This window comes from Nanorana parkeri, unplaced genomic scaffold (genome assembly GCF_000935625.1).
Source record: "Nanorana parkeri isolate BGI_ZX_2015 unplaced genomic scaffold, ASM93562v1 scaffold518, whole genome shotgun sequence".
NCBI classification, from domain to species: Eukaryota; Metazoa; Chordata; class Amphibia; order Anura; family Dicroglossidae; genus Nanorana; species Nanorana parkeri.
Window position 1 is genome coordinate 904,155 of NW_017306786.1, and position 24,143 is coordinate 928,297.

Sequence of the window (24,143 nt, forward strand, 5' to 3'; positions counted from 1 at the left end):
CCCCCTACACACCCCTACCAGATACGCAGGGTTCCCCCCGTGGCTTGTTTGCATTTTTTAATGCGGTACAGCCGCATCATCCAATCACAGTGGAGAAACTACAAGTTCAATCAGCCACCGTGGCATAGACCTGTTGTTCTAAATAGAATACAAGTGCAGTGACGTCACTTCATTCATTCTTCCTTCCATGTCACTGAATGTCCTTACCGAGGTATGGACATGGATGGGAGAAAGAGTCTGCAGGAGTCAGAGCATCGCGCCCACAATCTACTGATCACAGTTGCCATGTTTTCCTGGCTCCAATGCAAAACATAATCATTCAGATGTTTTCTTTTATGAAAAAGAGCACATTTATTATTGTTAAACGGTGAAATTCCCATTAAATTTAGATTGCGACATAAAGAAGGGAAGGTTTTGTTTGCTCTGTACCTTGTCCTGTGCACGTGTTAGCTCCCCGCTCTCAGGGTCCGTATATTCCACTAACAGGCTCAGAGATTTCACCCTGCAATGGAAGGAGATGACGGTTATATCCTCACGTATACAATCTGATATCAATGACTATTCACTCAATTGCTCTCCATGAGATTGTATTATTTATCATTGTCCCTGGACACAGATAAGAGATGGACATGCAGAGATGTGTGGATCATGTCATCACAGACTGTAACATGTATGGGGACCAATCGGCTTCTCTCTTCAGAAAATGAAAGCTAGAAGCTGATTGGTTACTATGACACTGCTCCAGTTTAGATACATTCCCCTCTATGTGCACTGCTATCTGTAGCATGGAATCTAATGTGATCTCTCAGTACAGTTGGAGTTATCAGATGGATGACAGATGGCTGCACGGTGTACATGACTGTTCACCCACACACATCTCCTGCCCAGACACCCCAGAAGGCTAAAGATAACCCCCAGCTACCTGTTTACAACCCCCAGATACAGATAACATGCACAAGGTGCACCGATTATAGCGCCCGGTCTGCCTGTGTATGCCGGGACACATCAGCTTCTCTGGTGATGCATCACTACAGTCTCCTCCATACCCGCAATTGTCTGCTCCATTCCAAGTACACGGAGGACTTACAGGCTGGCCGTACTGATCTGGATCGCCCTCAGCTCAGTTATAATCGCCTCTCTCTGCTCAGCCTCCATGCTGCGAGGTCAAAGGTCACCCCCTCCCGGGACTCGGCGCCTTCCTGCGGCAACAAAAATACAACTCCCAGCAGGCAGAGCGCGGCAGACTGTACAGCCATCGCCAACATTTGGAGCGCCACCTGCTGGCCGTGGACATGATTGTTTGTTAGGAGCGCCACCTGCTGGCCATGGATATCATTAATTGTTGAACTCGCCACCTGTTGGCCAAGGATATGATTGTTTGTTGGGAACGCCACCTGCTGGCCATAAATTGAATTGTTTGCTGTGCACGCCACCTGCTGGCCATGGACAGGGGAAGCAGCAGATAGCAGAATTGGGATGTCTGCTTTTGTTAGCTTCAGAACTGCTTCTCTCCTCATAAGTCCATGGAAATACAAAAGCAGCTGAAGCAGGCTGGAAGTAGTCAACTGCAATGAATTGTGAATGATCTCAGAAGCATCTCAAACTAATGTTGTATTTTCTGGCAAAGCCATTAGTGTTAGTTGGCACAGGCCATTATGCATACACTGAAACTCAGATAGTATCCAAATGTGCTGGTCATGGTCGAACAAGGTCGGGCACATTGATAAATTGCCCCTGCGAATTACTTGAAAGTGTTCAGCTTGTCCACAGTTTTTATTTAGGTTTTACTGGGGGGCCACGTTGATGGCAGCGGCAGCTTTTCAGACCGCGTTTGCCTATTGTTTTCTATGGCTTATCAAGAGTGGTCAAGACATGCTTGCCATACTTTTGACTAGATCAGATGACCCTGGAGCATTTTATACTTAAAAATAAACTGTACGAATAAAAGTTACACCAGAATGGTATTCTTCACTGGTTTCCAGGAGCCAGACGGGACGCCCACCAGAGCATCCCTGGTTGTGAAGAGCCGGAGGTGAAATGTGTATGGGATAGGGTTGGGGAGAGAAAAAAAAAAATCTGTCTCCGTGTGTCAGCAAATGATTGCTGACCTACGGAGTGGTGCCTTCCCTTCAAGGGCATGTGCCATATATGCCAAACCTGGGAATAAGTCCTTACTCTGATATATGCCTTACTCTGATATATGCAGGACTTCTCCAAGCAGTCAGTGCTGGGCTTTCTGACTAGAGAGCCCAGCATGCCCTGCAAAGTGTACATCACTGAAGTAACTTGTATTACATATTTATTGAAAAATGTCACAAAACATACGTTTCTTAAACTGCATTCTGTAAAAATTTTATCAAACGCTAATATACTTTCCCTATCACAGGCAATATTACCCCTGCACCTGCCTGTAGCCCCTTCCACCCTATGTGGAGTGGCCACTTAAATTTAGTGTTGCTGGAACTGTAATCAGTCTGGCTGATTTGTCATCTGGTGTCACTTGGTCATTTCAAGGTGTTCTGGTCTTGATTGCACCTACCTGTGAGTGTGACCCTGCCACAGAGTGGGGCAGCCAATAGGGTAAAATTAGGAGCGTCTATACCTCATCAGCCAATCACTAGGGAGTCTATTCACGAAGCTGCCGAAGGATCTGGCCTTAGCTTCGGCTGATCCCTTCGGCTAGCTTCGGCCCCAGGACCCCTTTGGTTCAGTAGAAACGAAGGGGTGCTGTACGGGCTATTCACAATAGCCCGTACAGCTCATGAATATGGCTGAGCAGCTCAGTCGAGCCAGCCGGCCGACAGCCTGATTCTGACAGCTGGGCGGAGCCAGCCGTGATCTTACGGCTGGCTCCAGCCACTTGCAGAGAGATCAGCGTCCCTGGTTACCTGCTAACCAGGGACATTGATCTCCAAACAGAAAACTCTTCCTGGCGCCCCGGGAGTCTCCTGCTCCCGGCCGCCAAGGAGAGAAAACACTGCTGTCTTTTTTTTCTTTATTCTGACACGATCAATGTAAACTAGCACTGTACCCGCCCTCTGCTGCAGTTCTCTATCAGGTCCAATCGCAGAGGGCAGGTACAATGCTAGTTTACTATTGGCTATTGCAAATTGCAATAGCCAATAGTAATGTACCAATGCTTTTCAATGGGAACATTTCTTTTTTTTTCTATTCTGACATCGATTGTGTCAGAATAAAGAAAAAAAAAAAAAAGACACAGCAGTTGTTTCTCTCCTGGGCGACCGGGAGGCTCCCAGAGCGCCTGGGAGAGTTTTTTTTTGACAGCAGCAGAGCCGCCGGACAATAGGAAACTATTGGGCGGAGCTAGCTGTCACTGCTAGCTCCGCACAATCGCTTTCTATTTACTTTTTTTACTCTTTCTGTTCTGCTCGGTACCTCTGAGGGACCATCGGCTCACTTCACTTCAGGTTGGTCATTCACTCAGGTGCCTACGGCAGCTTAGGGAATAGACCCCTAGGAGTTTCATTGCCAGTGGTGCATGCTGAGGAAGATCAAAAATACTTAGGAATTGCCATGTGCTCAGGTCAGTCCGCCCCCAGGCCCCTTTCCTGGGGGTGGGATGTACAAGGTTGGAGAAGCTGGCTAGGCCTCAAGCCTGGAGGGGGCCACATGTGGACCCAGGGCGGTTCTGGAACCATCTGGGAAGGAGAACCAGAGGAGCCCTATGACTGCTGGAGCTGCCAGGAAGGCCATGATGGCATGGACCTCAGGAACAAGTCTGGTGTCTCCCCCAGGGAAGATCTCATGCATATCCCCTATTAAGCTGTTGCTATTCTACACAGTGTCATCCTCTGCACAACTAGAATATTCCTGCATTGTGGAAGCTGGAAGGGATTGGTGAGTCTGGAGTCTATTGTCTAAGGATGTCTGATGCCCTTTAGCATTACTCTGTTGCGAGTTCCATGCAAGGTTTTTAGCAGACCACCCACTAACAATATTATACACATTTCAGCACTGTGGGCAATAATACATACAGCATTTTGTTTAAATCAAAACGTACAAAGACATTTTAAAAAGGACTGTTTTATTATAAAACATATTTACAAATTACCAAAATATATTTGGTTAGGATTTTACTTCACAGTCTCTTTAGGCTACTGCCAATGATACATTCTTGGTGGTATTAATAATGACATCTGCTATAACCTTGAAGGTTTGGTTGTATTTCCAGTGACATCTTCTATATCCCCTGAGGTTTGGTGGTACTTCCAGTGACATCTTCTATATCCCCTGAGGTTGGGTGATACTTCCGGTGACATCTTCTATTCTCCTTGAGGTTTGCCATTATTGCCAAATGACATCTTCTGTTACCCCCAAGGTTTGGTGCTACTCATACCTCTGTTGAACGTTCTATCAAACTTGAAAAATAAAACAAACAATTAATATATATTTATATATATCTTAGGTGTGCTGTCAGTAATTTAATCATATTTAAGTACATTGAGGGAATATGAGATACCCAGGGAGACTTTACTTTATTTAGCTTTATGTAATAAAGGGCAAATCTAGCATTGAAAGTTACCTGAGGTCCTCTAGTAGGTTTCTGTATGGGTGGGGGGAGCTGTCATGGGATAACTCATCATTCTCTTCTGGCATCTCTCTGTGGGATGGAGTAGGGGAAAGTTAGTGGCTCTGGAAACGGCTGTAATAAAGTGCCTGTACTGGAAAGCTTTTGTATGGCTAGATGAAGGGAATTATCTATGGACTTTTCAGACTGAACATTCCAGGGCCAATTTTGTGGAGCTCACTTTCTTTTGGTGTATTGTATAATCAAATCAAATTTTAAATGTGATCTCAAAACTAGCATTGACACATTTTAATGGTTAGGTTTAGATTTAGGGTGTTGGGAGGATCTTAAGGGTGAGGTTTAGGGGTACAGCCATGTTTAAGATTTATTAGTAGGCTCGGGTTAAAAGGACAGGTTTAGAGATCAGTTTGGGGTTAAAGCAAATCAGTGAGGGGTAGTCTTCACCTCCCAAGACAGCCCCTGATCCATTAAGCAGGCTGATCCTGTTATGGCCCACCTCTTCCTACTAGCCTTTTTCTATAGAAAGCAAATCAGCTGCCTCACAACCAATAGGAAGGAGAGCAGGGTGAGATGAGGCGCGGGGGGGGGGGGGGGGGGGGGGGGGGCCTTTTAAGGGAAAAAACTTAAGAGGTGAACCACATATAGACACACATTTTCTTTAACATGAAGTCAATTTGTAGTCATTATCTACAACAAATTTTTTTATGTTTGAAATTTCTGAGGCTCATCCTCATCTAAAAGTAGGCAGACACCACAGTTTTTTTTACAACTCTGAGAATGCACCACACCAGGTGGTTATAATGGAGTAATTGGGAAATTAGTTGGAGAAAGGACATGGTAAAACAAACAGTAATTCCTTCAGAACAGACATTTTGCAAAAATAATACTTGCCATGATTATTCAGCGAGTAGGGATCACTTTTTATCACGTTACACTTTAAGAGTTAGGTGGAGTGGTTAGTTTGAGATTCGGGTTAGACATAGGTTAGGGTAACTTGATTGCTCCGTATTAGACTTTTAGGGATCCAGGGCACCATGGCAACAGGGGCATCAGGCGGCCAACACAGCCGTGGCTCAGCAGAGAGAAGAGGGGCTGTGCAGGCTCCAGCTTCTCCTCAGATCTCCACTGCTCTTCCCTGACTGTATGGGCAGAGGCAGCGGGGATCCGATGAGAAATGGAGAGGGGGTGGGGGGGGGGGGGTGCAGAGGAGGGAGCTGTCATCCATGACACATTAGGATAGAATATTTGGTTATTTGTATAGATGTACGTGTGTTATTCATGATATTTTCCACTTTGGAATCCACATTTATTTAGATCAAGCGCAACTTATTTACCATATCATACATCTGTCATCCAGGATAGCGGAGCGGTGAGGAGAGAGAGAGCTGCTTGGCCGGGACCTGACAGCCGGTGGCTCTCTCTCTCCTCACTCCTTGGCCATCCTGAAGTAACAGTGATCCCTCCTCCGCCCCCCTTCTGGCTTCAGCGCTACCTCCTCGGTCCCTCCCGCTGGCTTCAGTGCTCAGGATGGCAGAGCGGAGGATCAGTAAATATCAGTGATATTTACCGATCCTCTTTGTGCAGATCAAATTCTGAAGTGATCAGCTGATCACTCCAATGCTTGTAAACAACACATAGCAGTATGTGTCCCCAGTTATGAATGAACAGGAAGTGCTTTACATCACTTCCTGTTCATTCATGAGTTTCTCAATGCACTCACTATAGAGGCTTCCACCCATTGATAACTAGATGATAGTAAATATTTCAGTTTCTGAATGAATGGTAAGCCTCTGTACTGAGTGCTTTCCATTCATTTAGAACAGAAGCTGCAGAAAAAAAGAGATTGAGGACTCTGTGTCCTCAATTTCTTTTTCTATTTCAAAAGGGAAATTTCAGGGGTCTATTTAGACCCCTGATATTTCCCTGAAGCCCAAAACCATACGAAGTCGCCATCGGGTGACATCACAATTTTCTGTTCTTGCCTGATGGCGCAAAAGGAGCTAGCTATGGCTCTGCTCTGTAGTGATGCATTATGGGTAATTACCCAAGCTCGTTCAGCAGCAGTTCAAGCTTCTTCTCTAGACTTTTGTTCTTCACAGCCTGAGGGACATCGGGTACAAACCAGGCAGCAATGAATTTTATGCATACTGCCACGTGCTAAAACAGTACAAAAGAAAAACATAAGCAGACATGAAAAACTGACATAATAATATACTTAAATCTGTTAAAATAAAAATTGGCACTTGCAGTGGGGTTCCATCCTGCTTTGTAAGGGTTACATGCTTGTTCTTATTGTTACATCTGGCTTGGTATGCATGTGTTTTTAAGGCTAAACTCCAGGAAAAATTCACCCTTGCAGTGCGACTCCCTCTACACTGCAAGGGTTAAAATGTTCATTTTTGTCTATTGGAAACAAAAAAAGCCGTTATACTTACCTTATCCCTCCTTCCAGCTGCACGTCCGGTCAACAAAGCCACTTCTTCTCGCCGCTTTATTGGTTGCCCTCCGATGCCATAATGTACAATGCAGTCCTGCATTGTAAGTGAGGACACCAAGGGCTCACCCACAACCCGGGGCATCAGAGAGAGTAGAGAAGTAACAGTTGCTGGGGGAAGGGGGAATAAGGAAAGTATAACTGCTTTTTATGTTCCCCCCTAAACAAAAACATCTCCAAAGCCACAGTTATACACATTTTATTATGGTATTGTATTATGGTTTTTCAGGCTGAACACATAGCTTTCCTTTACTGCCTCTTTATATGTATACATTACTGAGTTAGTTACAAATGCAGTTTTTGTTTGTTTGTTGGAAACATTGCAAGATCACAGCTGTTTTGTTATTCTTTGGAATACTGTACAGAGTTTATAGTGCCTAGAGAAGGGGTCTCAAAGTACCGGTCCGCGGCCAACTTCGCCCAGCAAATCGGTACTATGTGGCCCGCAGCCAGATGATAAGTCAGGCACACAGTCACGGACCATATACCTGTCTTGCGGAAGCAGCTACACGGTCTGCATCTCTGTTGGATACAGACCGCATTGCTGCTTCTGTCGAGAATGTAATATTCTTGTTCATCCCGGTGTGTGCGCAAGCGCAGATGGTCAATTCGACTGGGTCGGCATTCTCGACAGAACACCGGCGCTCAGGTCCTTTCGGCTGGCGTTCTGACAAGTCTTCACTGAATGCCGGTCGAAAGGATGGATTAGTAAGGTTGCTACCAGAGATTGTGCCTCCTCGCCTCCTCCCTGCAAATCCTGTGTAACAGAGAGCTGCCTTTTGTCCCCTGAATATCAAACGTGTTTTTCCATTTTGGGTCCAGTGCTCCCAACACATCTTTTGTGATACCACTATGCCATCAGAGGGGTAAGTGATTGCGTGTATGTGTATAGAGTGATTGTGTATGTATATGCATAGAGGTATACAGTATGTGTGCATGTACTGTATGTGAGTGTGTGTCTCAGCTTAAATCAGAGAGGGGCAAAGAAGAGGATTTTCTGACTTAGAGGTTATGGCAAGCATTTAATAGTATCTGCTCTTAGGCATACATTAAACATTATTTCATATTATATAATTAATTTGGGGTATTTGTAAGCTTACATTTTTGTGGTTCATAGATCAGCCTACTTCACAGTATGGAACACACATAATGCATGGAATGTTACTCACCTCAAACACAATGACAAACACAAGTCTAGCAGCAAAGATATGCCAAAACTGTACAGAATAATTGTATTCCTCATCAGCTGTACGGTAATCACGGTACCTGCACAAAGAGCAGCATAGGGGTTTGCAAATTATTGCAAGTAGCAAGAACTGGCACAGTGACTGGACAAAAAAAATGACTGACACAAAACACAGGATTGTGAGTTCACTGGTATAATTACCTGCACACAGTGGTATTTGGGTACAGAGATTTTGAAACTTGGGTTAGCTCCTCAAAGTCGCTAGTGCGGAAGGTGGACAGACTCTGATTAATGTATCCTGCGAGACAACTGAAAAAAAGGGGAAACAATTCATAGATCAGACTCTGATCTGTCGTTTAACCATAAATTAGAAACTCCTTTTTGCTCTTTTTTCCTAGAAGTGGCCAAACATAAGACTCTGTACCTTAAAGTAGAATTGTGGTACAACACTTAGTTGTAAGAGCATCTGCACACAGTTTTCTCCTGGTCACCCTGCAAACGCTCACATATACCTGTTTATCATGCCAGTGAAGTCCACCGCGTTCAGCTTCATGTGATGGGGACAACTCTGCTGCACTGACAGTGAATTCAGAGCAGCATTGTCCCTTATGTAGGCTGTGGCTGCCTGAACTACAGTGGGATGAGATGCTCCAGGGGACATGGTTATCAGAATTGTCACTGTTGATTTATAAGCCTGTAGCTTGTCAATCAACACCTAGCCACACCTAGTCCTGCCCACTGCTTTCTGGATCGGCAGAAGTGACTTTTGGCTGCAGGGTCTGGGAGGGGGAGCAGGTGAGATATAAATAAAGGAGGATTTGACTGATTTAGAATGATTTTTTTTTTTTTTTTTTAGTATGCGGCTCTTGCATCACATTAAAACTGGTTTTGAGTCCTGTTTTGACTGCACATGGGAACCCTAAGATGCTCTTAAAAGTGTATCTGAACCCAACAACAAAAATATTTTGCAGTATACCAGTCAGCGATGGCTGCATTACTTATTATTTTTTCTGGCTTTTTTTTCCTTTTACAGCAGGTAATCTTGCTAGTAACATACTTCTTGTCATTGGGTGACAACACTCATTCATTGTACTGTAGGTATGAAGAAGCAGAGTTGTCACCATAGGACAGGAAGCGTGTTAAGATTACAGAATACCCCCTCTCCTCATGCCCATAACATTGGGGAGGAGTTCTGTAGAGCTGAACTGGAAGGGCTTAGAACAATGCTTGTGATACCATTACAGTGTGCATAGGACACAGGACGGCACTGGATTTCTGGCATGATCAACAGGCACATTTGTGTAGTTATAATGGAAATAAATACAAATGTTTTCAATGGTACATTTAACTATGAAAAGGAGCAAATGAGAAGTTTATTTTTAGGGTTTTCATAAACTGAAATGCAGAAGCCAACTTTTTTTTCTGTAGCAATCCTCACCTCTAATTAGTGTGCCTTTCACTGTTTACATTATCACTGTGTACTCAGCTTGATTTCACCTCGGCTCAAGTGATTATTTGGATAGTTGATAGCATTCATTTTATAGTTATTTGGTAATTTGGTCTTGGAATAGTTGTTCCTTCTTTAGAAATGTCCAGCACTGTATGTGCCTATTATATTTGCAAACCCATGGCACATTAAGCACACAAAATTAGACACATCTGCTCTTAGTAAGGTCTCCGCTCCATACGGGGATTAACCACTTGAAGGCCATAGTGTTTCACCCCCTTCCTGGCCAGGCCATTTTTCAGTATTCAGCGCTGCGGTACTTTGACTGATGTTTATTCCGTCATGCAACGCTTTACTGAAACGATTTTCATACAATTTTTTTGGGGACAGATAGAGCTTTCTTTTGGTGGCTTTTATTCACCAATGGGGTTTTTATTTTTTACTATATAACAAAAAAAGTACCCTAAATTTTGAAAAAAAACATGTTTCCCTATAAAATGTTATGAAACATTTTTTTTCACCCCAATTTTTTGGTAAAATATAAAAGTCGGGGTCACGTTGGGTAAATAGACACTAAACATGTCAACCATTAAAATTGCGCGTGCCCGCAAAATCGCAGAAAACGACCGCAGCCAAAATTGGCCATAGGTGACGCTTTAAACGTTTTTACCGCTTATCAGTTTAGTGTCATCAGTGATTTATGGCTCTAGAATTATTGTTCTTGTGTATCTGGGGGGCGAGGGACTTTAAAAAAATGTTTGTGTTATTTTTTTTAGCTTCTTTATTTTTTTTAATGCTGTCATTTTTTTTTTTTACTTCACTTTATTGCTATAACATAGGGGACTAAGGAATCCCCTATGTAATAGCCAGTTCACTAAACAGGTCCTCTTTATGGAGACATCAGGGGTCTCAAGACCTCTGATGTCACCTAGGGACCCCCACAGAAGCTGATGAAGCACAGATCTGCTCCATCAGCTTCTCTCCGGTGTTCTGCACCGGAGAGTGACACTGAATGCAGGAAGTGATGTAATATACATCACTTCCTGCATTCGGGGACAAGAAGAGAGATCAAAGGGATGATCAAGTAATGATCATCCCTTTGATCTCCTGTTAGAGCGTCGCCGTGCCGGTCCCAGCCGCACCGGCCACATCGGAACACGGGACCGGCAGCGGCGGCGAAGAGACGAGCAGGAGGAGGTACGGGGGGGGGGGGCGGCGCACACCCGCAGATCCTGCAAGCGATCGGGCGTCTCTAGAGACGCCTGACCGCTTGTATGTAAACAGCCATCGCTGGGGGGAGGGGCAGGACGTCTTAAGACGCCCTCCCGCTCTGAGCAGACGTCCATCTGGCCGTTCACAAACTTATGTTCATATAAGCTCCTCTAAGACAGGATTCACTGTGTACATGCACCCTCTTTCACCAAAGGTCTGTTCCTGAAAATGCATTGGTTCCTACTGATTTTTGGCTCCTACTGATTTGTCTTGGAGACCATTGCCACTGTGATCACTGTGTACAATATCCTTTGAAGAGCATAACATACTTTATTGCAATTAGAACAAAAGATAATGGCCCTGTATTCTATTCCTTGTCATCTATACCCATTCATTTTCTTTTAATCTGCACATCTTACTCAATATCTGTCTCTCCTTGTCCACATGGTCCATATTTGTATTTGTATACGAGCCGTGGAATGAAGTCAGATGTGATGGCGATAACTAGACCATTAGTAATAACAGCCAGAACTCCAATTCCTTCAAGGACCAGTAGCCAGATACCTAGGAAAAAAAACACATGCACCAGACCACTATTAAATTCTATCTGTAGACAAAACAATTCAGTCTGTGGTGTAGTAGGGCTCATCCTATGTCAAGGATTAAAAAGCCAAGTCTTTTTCTATCCATAAAGTAACTAATTCAAAAAGCTGACATGTGTGAAGATCAGGTATCTATCTGCAGTGACTTTCATTGCCCACCTTACCGCTGAATGCCAGGCTGTTCTAAATGTTCTTTATGGTAGTGTTGCAGCTTTCCCACTCCCAGCTTCCCCCGCATTTCTTTTGGCCCATCACTGTGATGGGCTGCCTCACTCAATACAGTAGGTATGTGTAGAAGGCAACAGAGGGTGGGCAAGCTCCCTTACTACCAGGAAATGCTGATGTTTCTACCCAAAGAGAATGATCTGGCATTCCAACATAGAGAAGGCAACTCCATGCCAAAAGGATCGGAAAGGGGAGGGGGGAATCCCTGCAGGGAGCTGCGAGTGACAGTCACAGCTCTCTGCAGGGATAGATCGAGAAGTGAGCGAGCGACGATATGTGTTCGCTCACTTCCCGATCTATTGAGCCGACATGTGACAGTTTCATTGTCACAGGTCGGCTAGAACTATGAGGCTGAGTGATTTTCACTCGCCTCATAGTTCTCCTTTCAGGACAGTCAATAAATTTTCGGAGGCTACCAGTTTTGAAGATCCATAAATAAGTCCAGGAGTGATTCAATGACCATGCAGTCAAGGATTTAAGTTGAATGCACATTATTCGACTGTAGTAACTTGCAGTTCTACACCAGTTGCATTGACTATGCTGCTGCAATTCCTTTTAAATGGCAACCTAATGCGAATATATAGCAAGTCAAAATGCACCTGTGTTATAGCACACCACAATGGAGAGATGTGAATACTCTGTGCATTGTGGTGCACTGTGTTGGTAAAAAAAAAAAGTGTGGGCGCAGCTGTTTATGCATTTAGATACTTTTAACAGCCCATTCAAAATGAATGAGCTGCCTTAATGCAACACGCCATACCACACAAATATGCACCACTTTACCAGTTACCACTTGCCCAAGTGTGAATGGGCAATAAAGCATAGCTACAGATAACACTGAACCAAGATAAATAATAAACAAAATTTTTTACCAATATCATTTGCTTTCCTTGGTACCAGTCTGCGCTGTAAACGGGTCATTTTGATGGCGTCAAGGCGAATCTCTAACATATTGTTGACGAAGGCAAGGAGAGGAGCAAGAGGAAATGCAGCCACAAAGATTGTTGTAAAACTGTACTGTATGACTAAAAAAAAATCAAAATGATAAAGAGTGAAAGACTGAAGACGAGCTGCATCACAACAATCCCATCACATGGGCGAGACCTACCCATTTCTAGAAATTCATCAAAGAGGCTGAATATGTGAATTTGGCCCAATCTGTAATTGTCTTTCCAGGACTCCATTGTACGGTCCTCGGCACACTTTTCACTATGCACCCTGCTCCTCTGATCTCTGAACTTACGCACCTTGTAGCCAATGAATCTGCAATTGGGAAAAATCTTAGATATAACCAATATTTGAGTTCATTTTTGCATGAACATGTCACATTCACACCATTGTACAAAGATTGTTGCTGTGTGATAACTCAAATCAACCAATTGCACATTTGATTTCAGTAGATAATTGTAGTCTAGCAAGAAATGTAATAAAAACATGATCTTTAAAGTTATTGAGTGCTTTACAAGTGATGACATGCTGTCACTAAGCATGTTTCCCTGTCATTTGCACTTTTGCTTTTAGCAGTATTTGCAAGGCAATGGGAGACCCATTACCTTAATGCTGCGGTTAGAAACAAATTGCTCTCAGACTCTTTCCTAAATTCCCATGATCACCAATTTAAGGATTACAGTTAAGCTTTGTGAATGGTTATTGAATCCCTGGGATTACCGAGTTTAAAAAAAAAAAAAAAAAAAAAGTTGTGTTTTGTAATCTATACCCTGAATTTTTTAACTATAAAATGCCAGTAGCTTTCAGAGTAACAAAAACATCAATGATTTGTCTTAAGGAAATATGTAGGGGTTTGTACATATTTTGTTTCTTTATTATGGTCAGTATTAGAAATATATATTTTTAAATGGTTTCTTATTTTCTTTTTTGTTTTAGCCAGTTAAAGTACAAAACTATTGCATATTAATACTTTGTATTCTCTTTCTGAGTTGCAGATGGAGCTGTAAGATCCTTTTAACATGTTTCCAGTGTCTCCTTTGCTTTGTTGTTGTTAAAAGCCTGTTTACGGAGAGTAGCTCATACTGAAATTTACACATAATTACACATTCCCCACTCTCTGGCTCCCTTTGAACACCTCCAATCAATGTTTCCATTAGAGAAAGCCTACCTAAAAGAGATTTCTACTGCAGGGTTCTCTCCTTTACCTATAGTGGTCTAGGAATCATTGTCAACAAAGGAGATACCTACAACACTGCTTTAGTTGTACTAGCAGTCTGCCTTCTAGAAACTCACACTACTTCCTGTCTCCCTTTGGGTCCCTGGCATGTATTCCTTTTCGAAGTGACCAAAACTCCTCCATTCAAAAAAGCCTTGTGACTTGTTACAAAGTTAAAGCATTGCATTCCGTTCAATGGGGAAGGAGGAGACTGGGGAAATGCTTTATCCTACCTACAGCAAACTGGTGACATCATCTTAGCCTGGACCAGATCACTTGATTGGAGCTCAATAATTGCTTCTCAAATCATAAAATGATAGAGCTTTTTTGAAAAACTATACTGTTGCGGTACATTGGAACTTGTCAGGAACTTTAAGTTACATAACACACCTTCTCACAGAAGACATGTTTACTAAGACAAGTCATATTTCAATAAATTCAATAATTTATTCTCAAATTGAAGCCTTCTGACCCAGTTTACAAGTTTGTACTGAATTCTGCTAAAATGTCTTAAGCTCTGCCTGTCCACGTTGTAAAATGTAAGGAGTCAATTCCTAGATTCACTCCAGCAGAACATAAAAGTTTACACATCACATGCGATGTCTATCATGTCTAGGTTGCTTGTAACTGATTAAATGTAAAGGCCGCTTCAAAGCAAGTAATATACAGACCTGCAACATGTGACATCTACCTGTACAAATGGGAAATTGTAGGCGCACCAGTGGGACAATAGTAGCTAAAGGAGCAGTGTATATTGTCTTCAGTGCCTGCCACCAATTCTGGTCATGGCAGAATATTGGTTAAATGTTGAAGCTTGCATGGACATATAGGCATGACAGCATAAGACATGAACAAGCATTAGGAGCACCACACTATCTATAATGACACTTTTTCACTACTTACGGGGACAGGAATTCCACACAGTTGCTAAGGGTCTGTTTCAGAAGCATGATGATGCACATCTGTATGAACAGGTCAGTGATGCAGCCACTGGGGTGACACTGGAAAGCAGAAATAGAGTCAATGACTGTCTGCATATCTCTACTTATATAGCCATGTCAGCTAATTCACTTACTTCTTCCAGTCTCCAGTGTCCTGCAATACGTACGTAGTTTCCAGGGTGGCCATTTATCCTGTTTTTCAGAAAAGAGACATGGTAGTAGTTACTTTACTTCAGATCCTTGCTGGGACAACTATAGACAGACAGCCCCGAATGCAATCTTTCCTCATGCTATGGATGAATCAATCACTTGGTTTTGCAGGCCCTTTCTTTAAGAGTACTCCATTATGCAATTATAGCAATTCGCAGGTCCAGATTTATACTCTTATGCCCCACTAGGGCCTAATGCATCATTGTGGTTATGGAAGAAAAACTGTAACATCAAAACTGATGTTATCAGGATTCCCTTAAGGTTTTGGCAAACATTTTTATTCTAAAAGTGCTAATATAGTTCACCCTGTCACCCCCTCCGGCAATAGATCACTGCAATAGTCATGTATTGTTTGCTAATAACATTGAGAAAATGATCAAATATATCAATACAAAATATTAGAACACACAAAAAAAGTATTCACTCCCTAATTAACCCCCTCCCTGCCCCAGTCCTAATGAATGAAATGGGCAGGAGAGATCAAATCTGTGCGAATTGCATTAATGTAATGTCCCATGCAAATTTACGTGATGTCATTCAGGGTTTCTACCATTGGAAACTGCACAGTTGCACAGATTTCCACCTTCTGTAACCTGTGTGTCTGTCTCTACACAATTGCAACCCTTTCTTTTGGAAGAAGTATTTATAGAAAACTTGGACCAATATGAACTCTGAAGTAAAAGGACAATTCTGTTATTCCCCAGCACTGCCACCTTGCCTTTCATACAGCATAGAGAAGGTGACAATCAGATGTTAGATAGACACCTCTGGTACCTCTGCCCTTCCACTGGCAGTCATTAGCTACTGCTTTCTGCAGGGCAGTAGGCTTGGTCATCAGTCTGTGTAGGTGGTTAGAAATGGAGATGAGCTGTTGACTTTGACAAAAAGTAATCATTTGCATATACAGTAAGTACAGTGCTGTGTAGTCTGCTTAAGATACACATTTTGAGCAAAAAAAGGACTCCATGTGAAACCTGCTGATGGAGAAGACTATGGCAGTACGACTATGTACACAGACATGGAGAATGAAAAGGTTCACTTTATTTACATATCTTTATCTAATCTACATATCATTAATCACAATTAAAATCTACAAAGTATAAGTCTTCAAATCAACTACTAAATTAAATTGCCATCTGTCTAAAAAGAAATTATTTCTTCATATATTAGGTTGGACTTCAAAAGTGAAAATTAATCTGGGGTAAAATTGACTGATCTCTACAATAAAAAGTATGCTCCGGGGTATTAAAACAGATCTAAACCCCCCAAAAAGGACTATAGGTATGTAATGAAAAACACTTACATTTACCAGCTATAATGTGTTAAGGAAACATTAAAAAGGTTCAATATGAATTCAGTTACCTTCCCAGGAAGAATGCCACATAGAAGAGAGATGAGAAGTGGGTAACAAACTGAAATGTGAATACTTTGGAGGTGAAGCTGTTTTCTCTCTCTGTAAAAGTCCGTGGTTTCTCTAAGAAGAGGGAATATTAAATCAGATGTGTTATTCATCCAATAATACACTTGTTTTACCCCATTTACAGTTTCACTTTCTTTATCTGCTTAGTGGTTGTGGTGTAGAGTGGTGTCTACTCTTATTTTGCTTTTCTGGCCTCCTCTGGACACCAAAAATAAACTTTATCCTAAGGGCTTGTTCACACCAAATGCAGACCAGATCTGCAGGAGTTTCTGCACACGCAGTGCAGTGTGTTTTGCAAAAATAAATTGTGTTTTTTTGGTTTAAAATGGGCTTTCAGTGCATTTGTGAGTTTGCATGCGTTTTGATGCATTTGCATGTGGTCCAGAGCAGGTAAAATAGGGCTTGCTGCAGTTTTTTTTTCATTCTCTGGAACTGAACGCTGCTGTGTGAACTAGAGCCCAAAATACCATTGGAATACATTGGACGCAGTTTTGATCCGGTCTGTAACTGCTCTGCTCCTGGAACAGGCTTGGTGTGAACTAGCACAAGAGAACTAGGAGAAATATGGGGCTGCCATTGAAAAGCTAATGCACCTCAAATTTCACCTCCAGCTCTGTGCAGCCTTGTTTGAAAAATAGTCAAAAAAAAGTGTCTAACAAAAGCAGGTAATTAGATTTTTTAAATTAATATATGACATAAAACATAGTCAATCAGGCTATGCTTGTGTCATATACTAATACATTGATCATGGTTCTCCAAACAGGTGGAGTTTCCAAGACTGTATTGAAGCAGGGCACTCCTGGGACCCACTCTGAGGACCAGCCACGAGTTGGGATGCCGCAAACCTACCTACTACCAACAAGGTCTAGAACTACCTCTCCTGTACACTAAGTCTGCCACCATAAGGGGGCATTTCTTTACTGACCTCTAGTGTAAGGGGGCATTTTTCTACTGACCTCTAGTGTAAGGGGGCATTTTTCTACTGACCTATAGTGTAAGGGGGCATTTTTCTACTGAACTATATAGTGTAAAAAGGCGTTTTACTATTGACCTCCAATGTAGAGGCATTTCTCTACTGACCAATAGTGTACATGAACAATATAATTCTCATCGCCTGTGTTGCTATTACTATTATTAGCCTTTCACTTGATTAGTAAAAATAAGATTTGGGGTATAGAGCAGGAGAGTGTTGATAAATGATCTTCTGTGTGAGTGAAATACACTACGTATGCCATATTCTTTGTTCTCTTCAACACTTTCTATAACTAACTAATCACACTAATGTACCATGACCTGGAGATTTCATGATTTTCAGCAAGGATTCTCGAGTCCTAACAATTATTTCAAGCGTTCCGCCTGACTATATAAGGTTAGAAAAAAAAATAGGATTTTGTACTCACCGTAAAATCCTTTTCTCTCCGTTCATTGAAGGACACAGGCAACAGATCGTAGATCCTGAATGGTAGGGTAATATCGCCACCTGCAGGAGAAAGACGCTAGGCACAAAACTAAAGACCAATTACAGCCTAGGGGCGGCCCCTGCCGGTGGCCAAACCCCCCACCTGCTGACAAGTCTCCAGTTTAGTAACAAGCAGTTAGGAGTGTACACCCCATAAAGAGGGCGGGGCCTGTGTCCTTCAATGAACGGAGAGAAAAGGATTTTACAGTGAGTACAAAAATCCTATTTTCTCTCCCGTTCATTGAAGGACACAGGCAACAGATCGTAGATCCTGAATGGTAGGGACGTCACCAAGCAGTAACACACTGAGGGATGGGCAACAACAAAACACCCAAAAGACCCCTCAAAGCGCCGCCTGCAACACTTTGCGCCCCAAAACCAGCATCCGTCGATGCCAACACGTCCACCTTGTAGAACTTAACAAAGGTGTGAACAGAAGACCAAGTAGCAGCCTTACAAACCTGAGAAACAGAGGCCCCGTGGCGGAAAGCCCAGGAAGCCCCAACAGCCCTAGCAGAATGGGCAGTGACAGGAAACGGAGGCTCACGCCCCTTAACGGCGTACGCCTGAGTCACAACGGCACGTATCCACCTAGAGATGGTAGCCGCCGACGCGGCCCGACCCTTACGAGGACCCTCCGTGAGCACGAACAGGGAGTCGGTCCCGCGGAAAGAAGCCGTAGCTTCCAAAAAAACACGAAGAGCGCGAACCACATCCAAACAGTGGAGCGCACGCTCCTTCCTATGGACCGGCATCGGACACAGGGAAGGTAAGACAATGTCCTCATTCAGACGGAATGCCTACACAACCTACGGCAGGAACGCCGGCCGAGGACGGAGAACCGCCTTGTCCTGACGCAAAACCAGCAACGGGGACTTGGAGTTTGCTGCCTTGTCCTGCGACACCCACCGAACGGAAGTGATGGCCACCAAAAAGGCCACTTTGTGACAGACATAAGCGGAATCCCCCGAAGAGGTTCAAACGGGGATTCCTGCAACACTGAAAACACGAGATTCAGATCCCACGGAGCCAAAGGCGAGCGGACAGGGGGAGCAATGCGCGACACCCCCTGAACAAAAGGTGCGAACCAGAGCATTAGACGCCAAAGGCCGCTGGAAAAGCACCGCCAAGGCAGAGATTTGGCCCTTCACAGTACTCAAGGCCAGCCCCTGAGCCACCCCGCGCTGCAGGAATGCAAGGATTCTGCTGATGGAGAATAAACGCCGGGACAGGGCCCCAACCTCACACCAGGCAAAATAGGCCCTCCACGTGCGATGGTAAATCTTTCTAGAAACCGCTTGCGATCTCTGAGCATAGTGGAAATAACCGCATCGGACAACCCCCGGTCCTTCAGGACCAGGCTCTCAACAGCCACGCCGTCAAAGCCAGCGACTGTAAAGAAGGACGGAACACAGGTCCCTGTGACAGAAGACCGGGGCGCAGAGGCAAACGCCATGGGGCGTCCACCACCAGCTGAACCACGTCCGCGTACCACACCCTCCGAGGCCAGTCTGGGGCCACGAGGATGATGGTGACGCCCTTGGCCGCGATCCGACGCAGCAGCCGAGGCAACAGATACAGAGGGGAAAGGTGTGAAGTAGACCGTAAGGACCCCAAGGAGCCACCAGGGCATCCACTGCACCGCCCAGGGATCCAGGACCCGGGCCACACACACCTGTCCACCTTCCGGGGAAACCGAGACGCCAGAAGATCCACCTCCGGCGTCGCCCAGCGACTACACAGCTGCCGAAAAACCTCCGGGTGAAAAGGCCACTCCCCCGGATCCACCGACGTTCAATGACCCTGCACGGTCAAGGCGCCCAGGACCCTGCCCCAGCCCCAAAGGCAGGCGTCCGTGGTGACCACCGTCCAGTGCACGGGAAGGAAAGACTTCCCCCGCACCAAGGCCGGAGATTGAAGCCACCACCGCAGGGAGGTCCTTGCCTCCCGAGAGATCCGAATCTCCCTGTCCAAGGACAGGGGGGACTTGTCCCACGGTACCAGGATGTTCCCCTGCAGGGTCCTGGTACGATGTTGCGCAAAGGGCACCACCTCGAAGGAGGCCCCATGAGACCCAGGACCTGCACGCAAAACCGTATGGGCGACCACTGGCGAGTCCTCAGTAGCCGGACCTTGGAACGGAGTTTCAGGAGCTCGTCCCGAGGGAGAAAGACCCGGGCCGCGACAGTGTCCAAAACCAAACCCAGATACTCCAGACGTGGAGAGGGCACCAGGCAAGACTTCCGTATGTTCAGCAGCCACCCGAACTCCTCCAAGGACCGCACCGTGACCCCCCAGAGCCGTCACCATCGAAGCATGCGACTCCGCCCGTAGGAGCAGATCGTCCAGGCACCCCACGATCGAAACCCCCCGACAACGCAACAGCGCCAGGATCGGGGCCAGCACCTTGGTGAAAACACATGGGGCCGACGCCAGCCGAAGGGCAGCGCCACAAACTGAAAATGGTCCTCCCCCACCGCGAAACGAAGATACCGCTGATGAGACTCGCAAACGGGTACATGAGGGTATGCATAGCGAATATCGATGGAGGCCAGAAGATCTCCCTGACGAAGCCAGGCCGCCACAGACCGGATCGACTCCATCCGGAACCGACGGGCCCGCACGAAGGTGTTCAAACGCTTGAGGTCCAGGATGGGCCACACCCCCTCTTTCCTGGGCACAGTAAATAGGTTTGAATAAAACCCTTTGAACCTCTCTGAGGACGGAACAGGCACAATCACCCCCGGGACAAAAGGTCCACCACAGCGCGATGGAGATCCGAGTCGCGTGTTGGACGGGAAAAAACGTTTTCCCGGACGGGACAGAAACTCGATCTCGTAGCCCGAAGAAACCAGCTCCCGGACCCAAGAGTCGGAAACGTGGGCCAGCCAAAAATCCGCAAAGAGCCGAAGGCGCCCCCCACCCTGGGAACCAGAGTAGGGGCCCGACCTTCATGCGGACTGGGGCTTGCTGGCGGGCTTGGCAGACTCGGGCTGCCACGGACACTTGGAGGAGCGGGAAGAGTAGGACTTGTTAAACTTACTGCCCTTGTCGGAGGGCGGGGGCGAAAAAACCGCTTGTGAGCGGAGAAAGTAGGCCCAGGCCTACGGCGCTGCTCCTTCCTGCGCGCCTGGGGAAGGAAGGTACTCTTACCCCCTGCCAGATCCTCAATGATCCCATCCAAGGTGGAACCAAACAAACGGTCCCCAGTAAAAGGCAACACCTGTAGAGCCTGTTTGGAAGCCATATCAGCCGACCAGCATTCAAGCCAGAGCAAACGGCGAAGTATCACCGCCGACACCTTGGACACCAAGGGCGCCGCATCCAAGGCCGAATTGCAGACATAGCGAAGGCCTTGCACCAACTGGTCCGCCAATTCCACGAAAACGGGGGAGACATTCTCCTCCGCAAGCCCCTGATGTAACATCTTAGTCCACTCAGAGTCTGAGAGACCAAAGCAGACGCCAAGAATTGCTGGCGGGCTTGGCAGACTCGGGCTGCCACGGACGCTTGGAGGAGTGGGAAGTGGAGGACTTGTTAAACTTACCGCCCTTGTCGGAGGGCGGGGGGCAAAAAAGCCCTTGTGAGCGGAGAAAGTAGGCCCAGGCCTATGGCACTGCTCCTTCCTGCGCGCCTTGGGAAGGAAGGTACTCTTACCCCCTGCCAGATCCTCAATGATCCCATCCAAGGTGGAACCAAACAAACGGTCCCCAGTAAAAGGCAACACCTGTAGAGCCTGTTTGGAAGCCATATCAGCCGACCAGCATTCAAGCCAGAGCAAACGGCGAAGTATCACCGCCGACACCTTGGACACCAAGGGCACCGCATCCAAGGCTGAATTGCAGACATAGCGAAGGCCTTGCACCAACTGGTCCGCCAATTCCACGAAAACGGGGGAGACATTCTCCTCCGCAAGCCCCTGATGTAACATCTTAGCCCACTTAGTGTCTGAGAGACCAAAGCAGACGCCAAGACCGGACACATGAGCGCGCCCGAGACAGAGACCACAAAAGCGCCTCAGCCTTCCTATCGAAAAGGTCCTTAAAGGACGGAGAATCCTCCACCGGAATAACCGTGGCCTTGATTAAGGGCAGAACGGCTACTCTTGTGTGTCCCAAACTGCACGTGCGGCAGCGCGGACGTGCTGGCAACGTCCTCAATTTTAAGGGTCTCCCTGACAGCGCGGAGACCATTTCACGTTCCTGGATCATGGAGCGTAGACGCAGCTTCATCCTCACTGGCCGAAACAGGATGTGAGGAATCACCCGGATCAGGATGAGGCGACGTCGCGGGAAGTTCCCCCTCCTCTTCAGACTCCCCTGACAAGGCAGGGGATGGGAAGGGTAAAAGCCCGCTTTCTAGGTGGGCGCTGTGTCAAGGCGCGCTCCATGCGCATTACAAACCCGTCCATGACAGAGGAAAAGGACTCCAGGGACAATGGGGTACCCGTGGTACCACCCACCCCCCCTGAAGAACCAGAGGGACGCACGGGCGACTGGCAAAGCAGCGCAGGCGTACAGGACGCACAAGAGGGGATCTAGAGGGGTCCGCAGAGCGCTGCCCACAGCCCATACAAGGCAATGTAGGGGCTTCATCCCTGCGATCATTGCACACCCGCACAAAACCACCCCACCGACTGCAGACCACCAGGCAAGGGAGATGGAGACAGGGACCCCGCTACTCACGACCCCCAGCGTCCTTGTCCAAGCCCAGCCGGCCGACTCCGCAAGGCAGAGGAGAGCTGCACCCTGTGTGTCCTTCCGTCAAGGCGTCCGGGGCCGAAAGGAACACACTCCCCATCCGCCCGAGGCTGAAGGAAGCCCGGGCGGAAGTGACAAAAAAGAAAGGGCAAATTTGCCCTCATCCAAGAAGGAAGAAGGGAAAAAAAAAATGTCTCCAGAGAATTTTTTTTAGCTCCTTACTCCTGACGCTAGGCAAAAAACTGGAGACTTGTCAGCAGGTGGGGGGTTTGGCCACCGGCAGGGGCCGCCCCTAGGCTGTAATTGGTCTTTGGTTTTGTGCCTAGCGTCCTTCTCCTGCAGGTGGCGATATTACCCTACCATTCAGGATCTACGATCTGTTGCCTGTGTCCTTCAATGAACGGGAGAGAAAAGTGGTTTGATAATGGTCTTATCACTTAGCATCCTATTGTACTTGCAGTTTGGCACTGTTGAGGTATTGAGGTATCTGCTTAGCACCTACATCTACCCTTCTACAGTTAGAGAATGATTATACATAGGCAGGGCTGTAGCTACCATGGGGCGAGTGAGGCACTTGCCTCAGGCGCAGCTGAGAGGGGGCGCAGCCAGGCCAGCCCTTGTCCTGTTGCCATGGCGAGCACAGGGTGCCATTGGTAACAGGGACGCCAGGCTGCTAACAGCCACGGCTCAGAAGGGAGAAGAGGAGCGGCACAGGCTCCAGCTTCTCCTCTGATCCCCGCTGCTATACGGGCAGAGTACTCCGGGTCCTCAATCTCTTTTTCTATTTCAAAAGGGAAATGTCAGGGATCTGTTTGGACCCCTAATATTTCCCCCGAAGCCCCCCAACAGTAAAAAAAAACAAAACACGAAAAACACCACACACACTAAAAATTTGTTTTGGACTAAATGAACGGAAACTAAAAATGTTTTCATTAGTTTCGTCAAACAAAACAGATTTTTATGCTATTTTGGATTTGGACTCCAGTGCATTTTGCGCATGCGCGCTGCTATCCTGGAGGCGAGGCACATGACATCACATACCTCACAGGTCTTTTGTGGGGCACAATTTTCTGTTCTTGCCTCAGGCGCAAAAGGAGCTAGCTACTAAGGATGGGCTGAACGTTCGAGTCGAACATAGGTTCGACTCAAACATTGCATGTTCTAGCGTTCGCCGAACATTATGGGATGTCCGCGGTCTGTTCGACCGCGGCACATCCCACAATGCACTGCGCCGTCCGAAACGGCAATTGGCTACAGTCTTGCACCTGACCTGCGGTCAGGTGCAAGACTGTGCCAATCAGGGCTCAGTACAAATATAGAGCCATGATTGGGCAAAGTCACGATGACTCTGCCCAATCATGTCTCACAGCTAAGTCCCTGCAGCACACTATATAAGGCTGCTGATACCGCGGCCCTAAGTAGTGTGTTGTAGGAGATAGAGAGAGATAGGGTTGTAGTATAGTTAGTTACAGCACATTGATAGAGAGTTATAGATAGTTATATCAGAGTTATAGAGAGTTAAAATAGACTTCTG

At 46.0% G+C, this 24,143-nt stretch overlaps 1 protein-coding gene across 1 annotated transcript in view; it reads right to left on the reverse strand.

Annotated features, from left to right (window-relative positions):
- Positions 1-4,298: 4,298 nt before the first annotated feature.
- The window catches only part of ANO9 (anoctamin 9), a 61,402-nt gene continuing 41,557 nt past the window's right edge, over positions 4,299-24,143 (reverse strand). Inside the window, exons 15-25 of the mRNA XM_018561351.1 lie at positions 16,393-16,504; positions 14,955-15,012; positions 14,783-14,880; positions 12,824-12,978; positions 12,588-12,740; positions 11,308-11,452; positions 8,431-8,538; positions 8,213-8,309; positions 6,594-6,706; positions 4,544-4,621; positions 4,299-4,379 (exon numbers count right to left, since the gene is read on the reverse strand). Coding sequence (XP_018416853.1) covers positions 4,352-4,379; positions 4,544-4,621; positions 6,594-6,706; positions 8,213-8,309; positions 8,431-8,538; positions 11,308-11,452; positions 12,588-12,740; positions 12,824-12,978; positions 14,783-14,880; positions 14,955-15,012; positions 16,393-16,504 — 1,145 coding nt within the window. The 3' untranslated portion in view covers positions 4,299-4,351. The remainder of the gene's footprint in view (positions 4,380-4,543; positions 4,622-6,593; positions 6,707-8,212; positions 8,310-8,430; positions 8,539-11,307; positions 11,453-12,587; positions 12,741-12,823; positions 12,979-14,782; positions 14,881-14,954; positions 15,013-16,392; positions 16,505-24,143) is intronic.